We start from the raw sequence: 7,359 nt of genomic DNA on the forward strand, positions 1-7,359 counted from the left end.
TGTAATGCACTTTACATTTGAAGCAAATCTCAAAGTGCTACGGGGTAAAAGCATCAATATGATTTTTTTTTTAAAAACATAAAACATCATAAAAGAACATGAGCAGAAATGGTTCTGCTTAAAAGAAACGCTTGATTGGTGTAGTAGTAGTATTAATAATCATAATAATAGTAGTAGTAGAAGTAGTAGGTAGAAGTAGTAGGCTAATGGTAGTAGTGGTAGTTGTAATAATAATAGCAGTGGTAGTAATAGTCGTAGTTGTAGTTAAGTTGGTAGTAAAAGTAGTAGTTGTAGTAGTAGTAGAGAGTAGTAGTAATAGTAGTAGCAATGTAGTAGTAGTATTAATAGTAGTATTAGTAGTAGTAATATTAATGGTAGTAGTAGTAGTAGTAGTAGTAGTATAGTTGTTGTGACTCTGGCGCCCCCACGTGTCTCGATCTTGCAGTCTCTAGTCGGGCTGCAGCAATAGACGTCATGAGTGCGACGGAAGTAGTTTTTCTAAAAAGACAATTCTGGCTGATTCATTGCAGGCAGTCGGCTTTAATCGACCACACACAGAGAAAAAAACTCATCAGAACACTTGAAAGGCTTGACCACAGGTAAATAATCTTAAAGTCTTACACACAGCCAATAGTCTTCATAAAATACGGCGAATTGGAATCAGTTTAAATGAATTCGTTGCTGTTTTTTTCTTGTGCGAGATCACTCAGGCTAAGTTAGCATGAGCAAGCTAGCAGCATGCTAACGCTTTTCTATAAAAATAGTTAGTGATTTAATGTCACTTAATGTTTAAATGTGCATTTCGTTGTATCCAAAACACAACACATGATGACTTGAAGCATAGATCAATGTGTAGTTATTTGGTTGTTTGTGCTGTGTTTACGTGACTATGGGAAAAGTAGCTAACTGAAGCTAAATAGCTAACTTCAGTTTATTTGTCGGGTGTAAAAATATATGTATGTCATTAATCCTCTAAATGTAAATAAGTCCAGACAGCTAGTTAACATAGCTAAATAAAAATGCACTTTTACCTAAACCCCGATTTTACCAATATTATTACCATCATTAATGTCATTATTGTTATTGTTATTATTATTATTATTATTATTATCATACTTAGTAATGAATCTGTGAATATTTATTGAATTGATTTGTATTGTATCTTCTGGTTCAGGATTTAACATCAGACCAGACTCTTAAAACTAAAAACAAACATTATGACAAAATAATACCACATTAAACTTAAAATGATAATTAAATCCACAAATAATCATAAATTAACTTCACAAATGTATTAAATAATCATTTTATTGACCTTTAAAAAAACCCAAAAATGGGTCAATCAAAATGATTGATTGAGAGAAACACCTTAGTGGGTATACTTTTAAATAGTTACCTACTAACCCAAAAGTGAATTATAAGCTTGTCTGTGACATAATATATTACATGAACAAGCTTGTAGACCTCAATCATGTCTCCTGTTCATTAAAGTTTGTAATTGTAATTTTCTTAATCTCTCCTCATATTACATCTGTTTCAGACCTGGAAATACTTTAATAGACCTTCTCTGAAATTGGAAGGAAACATACCTATAAGCTGTTAGCTGGAGAGATAAATTTAAGCAAATCGCAGCCCACACAAATCTCCTACAAGAACATATGTTTAGATTTAATATACCACCAAATGAATGACTTCATTTTCATTCTATAGGAAATATATTGACATTTATTGGGCTGAATGGTCTTAAAGATGTACATGTGTAAACGTTTAAGTTGACCTCAGCAAATTTAAACCTCACTGGATTGCCCTTAAAAAACAAAAAACAATAAACAAACAAAGTAAACCCTTGATTTACTTGGTTTTATAACATGTGGTTGAAGTAGATTTGTTAATATCTGATCTCGAAAAGGACATAGAAATAATAGTTTCTTTCTGATTAATTTCCAGTTTGTTTGTCCTCATAAGTTTTAAAGAAACGGTAAAGAATAATTGTTGTTAATAACTGTCAACAGATCCTGACATGGACCGACTGTTGAGGCTTGGAGGTGGGATGCCGGGGCTCGGTCAGGTAACACTAAGTTTAAATTGTCTATAGATTGTAAACATAAACAATGTTGTTGTTTTTTATGGATATGACCTTAATTAAATTCAAGAATTTTTCCTTAAGTAATCATTACAACATGAAAGTTTTTGCCTACTGGGATCTATGATTGTAACATCAGCATGTCCTCTATAACACACTGTGTATTAATACATTTCAACCTACATAATTTTATTCTCAGATATGCAACAAAAGCAGCTTAAGTCCAGTGCAGTCTCACATCTTGAGACACAAATCTAAAGTTGCCTAGAATCTAAATGTAAATACCACATAATAAACATTATGCTGCATACATTAACATCATGTATATCAAAATACCAATCAGTAGTTTGACTGTACTTATTGATCTGGGAAATGACTGTTAAGACCAGAACAGACAAACAAAAAGTCTGCTTTGGCTCCTCAGGGTCCTCCGACAGATGCACCTGCTGTGGACACGGCAGAGCAGGTGTACATCTCCTCCTTGGCACTGCTCAAGGTAACTACGCCCCAGCTGTCTTTTAAAACCTTCTAAAGTGCTCATAAACATGTTTTCAGTGATGTTTCTGTGTCTTCTTGCTCATATTTTTGCTCTTGTTTTAGATGTTGAAGCACGGGCGTGCTGGTGTACCGATGGAGGTCATGGGGCTGATGCTGGGAGAATTTGTTGATGACTACACAGTGCGAGTGATTGATGTGTTTGCCATGCCACAGTCAGGAACAGTACGTACTCCTTTATATGCGCCATGATGAATCTGCTTTGTAAAATGCCATATTTGGTGGATTGGTACAGTGAAATCCATAAAAATTCGATTTTCGTGCGTAGTCAGATAATAAATGCCTTGCATCACTGATGTTGATAGCTTTATAAGAAGGTGTGTGGTGCTAAAGTTTGGCTGAACATTTTGTTGTTTCACAGGGTGTGAGTGTTGAAGCAGTGGATCCTGTCTTCCAGGCCAAAATGTTGGACATGCTGAAGCAGACTGGCAGGTAAAACTATCTAAAGTTTACCTATACTGATAAAGAATGAATGATTGCAACATAATTTAGAAAATGGCCATCTATCAATGACATAAACATAAACTCAGGGATGAGTAATTGAATAAAAGACCTAATATATTTGCTGATCAGGCCTGAGATGGTGGTGGGCTGGTACCACAGTCACCCTGGTTTCGGCTGTTGGTTGTCTGGGGTGGACATCAACACACAGCAGAGTTTTGAGGCCCTGTCAGAGAGAGCCGTTGCAGTGGTGGTTGATCCCATTCAGAGTGTCAAAGGAAAGGTAAAGAAGTATGGCTGCTGCATGAAACACCTTATACATCAGTAGCTCGCATTACACAAGATCAGCTATTAAATTTGAATCCCAAGCGAAATAAATCTGTTGCGGCCTCTGTCGTCTACAGGTTGTTATTGATGCCTTCAGATTGATCAATGCCAACATGATGGTGTTGGGTCATGAGCCAAGACAAACCACATCTAACCTGGGTCATCTGAACAAGCCCTCAATCCAGGTAACGCACCATACATGACACCTGTCACCTCCTTCAGCCTGAATTTGAAAAATCCACCATATTTGAATCACAAATGTTGTTTATTACGTGCTATATTGGTTTATTTTAATGTAACTTAATTTTGTACTCCTGTCAAAGATCCAAACACAATTAAATTACAGTAAATTTGTAGAATATGACATTGTTTAATTGTTTAATTCATTCTTTATGTACATGTGTTATTCATGTGTTTAACTCTGGGTTTCTTATTTTTCAGGCTCTGATTCATGGACTCAACAGACACTACTACTCCATCACCATCAATTACAGGAAAAACGAGCTGGAGCAAAAGGTTTGAGCCCTCTCTCTTTATAAAATCATTTTTTTGTTGCAGTTTTTAGTAGAACACGAGAATCATCAATCTCATTATTCTTTAGATGCTGTTGAACTTGCATAAGAAGAGCTGGATGGAGGGCCTGACCCTGCAGGACTACAGTGAGCACTGCAAGCTCAATGAGACCATTGTCAAGGAAATGCTGGAGCTGGCTAAGAACTACAATAAGGTACACCTTCAGCGCTCGTTCCATGAAAGAAAACAAAAAAGAAGGGGAGAAACCCTTGTGGAATACTGGTTTAAAACCCTGAAATTGCCTTAAAGTTATGGCAAATTGAATACATTTCTTGTGTGCATTCATACATAATTACAGTTAAGTGAACTGGATTCAAATATGAATATTGGTTGGAATAACATTTTATAAAAGAGTATTTAAGTATCATCTTAATATTGACCTTAAACCGTCGATGCAGAGATGATGGAACAGGTGTTGTCACCTAGAAAATCATTGACCTATCACAGTTAGATAATTAGTGAGCTACTCTCTGCTGGATGGGTGTTGAGCACACAACCCTCGAGTCCATTAATACTCAATGACTCTTATACTAATGCTGGTGCTTGACAGGTTACACAAGCATGCTGTATTCTCTGGGCCTCGCATTTTCTAAAAAGTGAATACAGAATTTGCCTCAACAATGCAAACTGCAAAAAGCGATACATATAAATGAGTGAGGTGTGTTCCTCCGCAATACTAAGACGCTTTCGTGTTGTCATCTCAGGCTGTTGAAGAAGAGGACAAAATGACACCAGAGCAGCTGGCAATCAAGAACGTTGGAAAACAGGTAACGATTAAAATGTTAAGCTTCAGATTAGGGCTGGGCAGTATATTGATATTATATTGATATTGTGATATGAGATTAGATATCTCTTTGATTTTTGGATATCGTGATGTGGCACAAATGTTTTTCCTGGATTGAAACGGTTAATTACAGTGAGTAATTTTCTGAACCAATAATTTTCTGTTTGTATTTATTCACTTAGTCATTATACACATTACTCATGATTATTTATCAAAGTCTCACTGTGTAAATATGTTGTGAAAGCACATTGTGGCGAAATTGACCTTGAGGAATTTGGAAAAAAGTTTGGTATTTGATTTTGTCCATATAACCCAGCCTTACTGCAGATGAAACTTTTGTGTCCCTCATTATTACAAAATACTACATCTGTGACTGGTGTTGATTTAAGGTGAAGAAAGAGAGAATTGGAGTAAGACTGTTCAGATATGTTAAAACAAGCAGATAATTTATAGATCAGTACTTTGTCATTAAAAAATCCTGCTGAAACCATCCTAATCACATCTCATCAGTCACACTTTCTTTTTTGTGTCCTTTCTCTGTTCGTCTGTCTCTCTTGTAGGATCCCAAGAGGCACTTGGAGGAGCATGTAGATGTTTTAATGACATCCAACATTGTTCAGTGCCTAGCTGCCATGTTGGACACTGTAGTTTTCCAGTGATGGCCTTGTGTGTATAACTGTTAATATTGCAACCCCTGTTTTCTTTTATATAAAATAAATGTATGTATGAAATGAAGTCATTGACTGTGCTTTCTTTCTTTTCTTTTTCTTTTGTCAATATTTCAGACTGATGTGTCAGATATAGACATTAGTTTTATTACAAAATTGTATCCAATGTCAAACTGCAACAAACCACGGCACACTACCTGATACTGTACCTTTATTTTTTTTACCTTCTTAGTTCTGAATGGATCAAAATATAATGTTTGGCAATTAATTTAAATGACGAAAACTAAACTGCATCAGTGGAGTTTCCAGATATATTTATGTAGTACCAGTCCTAACCACTGGATGGTGCAAGAGTTGAAAGTAAAATGGACAAAAGAAGTTACGATCAACATCAAATCCCAGTAAATGTTTCCTCCTCTAACAGGCTGGTCTGTTGCCATTGCAGATGACGACACTTTTCAAGATTTATTTTCAAGATTACATGTCTGTCTAGTTATTCCATTGTGAAATAATCGTGCTTTAAGAGAGGAGTTGTGATTATTTGCCAGTGTTGTGGGGTTTTTGTGATGTAACCGCATGCTGCGGGGATAAACAGCATTAATTCAAGTGTAGACAAACCTTATCTTTATTGTGTACTGTTAACTCTTATAACAACTCTTTAAAACCACAGTATTTTTCCACATAGCTGGCGTCACCTACTGATGTTTCTGGTAAGAAAAAGTTAGGATCCCATCCCCTTTTATTTGTCATAGATTAAATTTAAAGTCCGTGATCAGTTATAAGGAAAGAGGAAGATGACCCTTTTCTATTTAAAAACAAAAAACAGCTGATCAGCAAGATTTAATTTATAAAGAAAGAGATATTTAACTTCACTTGAGCAGTGATGACATGAAAGAGGAATTTTAATCCTATTTTAATCCTCAATATTTCCACTGAATAGAACAGTACAGCATGCAGCTCTATTTTGTTTTTGCTCTCAAAAAGGAAGAACACCAGTGGTGGTGCAGAGGTAAACCTGACTCACTAAAGATAAACACATATGTCTTGCTGTGAGCAAAAGTTGACGAATCACCTGGATGACCATACTTGCGTTCAGAAGGATACCTTTTAATCTGATGCCAGCAGCTGAGGAATACTGCAGATTTTCATAACAGGTTATCCAACTGAGAATTTTCTTGTGAAGGTGACCATGTTCTTAGGGTGGGAACTAGACCTAACAGCTAGCATCGGTCTCAGTTTATTACAGTTTGCTGAAGGAAAAAAAGTCTCCATAATGGGTTCACAGGATTCCAGCCAGAGAAACAGCTCGTATTGCAGTAACTTCAGTCACAGCAAAGAACACGGAGCATATGGTGTTTCTCCACCCTTTCCAGTATATACTAACTAGACAGAATGTTATATCAGACTTGGCCCCCTGCCTTAAAATCGACCCTAAGGGTCTTCAGGTTACACCATTTTTGTTCCTGACTGAAATCTTTGCAACCCACATAGGAGGAAATTGTCTTTTTCTTAATGTAAATACTGACAGCTGTGAAATGAAACGCCTTCCCTCAGGTCATTTGGGAAATGTAAAGTGGGCCCACCGTGGTCCTGGGGGTATATTCATAACCTTGTGAAGTGTGATAATTACAAGATAATGGGTGTATACCTCTGCTGACTTTGGATTGATATTGTACTGTCTCTGTTAATGTTTTTGCAGTTTTTAATCATGATGAACTCTTATTTCAGATGTGCACAAAGAATCAGAAATTGTCAGTATTTTATATACAGTGCCTTAAATCTTTCTGTGAAAAGATCTATGTAAACACATTGCTCTATCAAGCCCAGCAACTTGAGCTCCTTCTATAAGCTTCACACAAGATTTCTGTCAAGCAAATGGTGAAAGAAGGATTCAGATCTTTCACTTGAGTAAGAGTAGCAATGCCGCA

General features: G+C 36.2%; 1 protein-coding gene across 1 annotated transcript; it reads left to right on the plus strand.

The window, feature by feature from the left end:
- Positions 1 to 512: 512 nt before the first annotated feature.
- Positions 513 to 5,506, plus strand: psmd14 (proteasome 26S subunit, non-ATPase 14). The gene is made up of 11 exons (XM_053316189.1): positions 513 to 599; positions 2,013 to 2,068; positions 2,508 to 2,579; positions 2,684 to 2,803; positions 3,000 to 3,070; positions 3,212 to 3,362; positions 3,484 to 3,591; positions 3,848 to 3,922; positions 4,008 to 4,133; positions 4,684 to 4,746; positions 5,324 to 5,506. The coding sequence occupies exons 2-11, from the start codon at positions 2,021 to 2,023 to the stop codon at positions 5,420 to 5,422; spliced, it is 933 nt and encodes a 310-aa protein (XP_053172164.1). The 5' UTR covers positions 513 to 599; positions 2,013 to 2,020; the 3' UTR covers positions 5,423 to 5,506.
- Positions 5,507 to 7,359: the final 1,853 nt, after the last annotated feature.

This window comes from Scomber japonicus, chromosome 1 (assembly GCF_027409825.1).
Source record: "Scomber japonicus isolate fScoJap1 chromosome 1, fScoJap1.pri, whole genome shotgun sequence".
NCBI classification, from domain to species: Eukaryota; Metazoa; Chordata; class Actinopteri; order Scombriformes; family Scombridae; genus Scomber; species Scomber japonicus.

Excerpts from the sequence above, each read along its gene's own strand:
- psmd14 (XM_053316189.1), top strand. The coding sequence starts at position 2,021 with ATGGACCGACTGTTGAGGCTTGGAGGTGGGATGCCGGGGCTCGGTCAG. Across the intron at positions 2,069-2,507 it reads GGATGCCGGGGCTCGGTCAG|GGTCCTCCGACAGATGCACC; the intron begins GTAACACTAAGT and ends TTGGCTCCTCAG. Across the intron at positions 3,363-3,483 it reads TTCAGAGTGTCAAAGGAAAG|GTTGTTATTGATGCCTTCAG; the intron begins GTAAAGAAGTAT and ends TGTCGTCTACAG.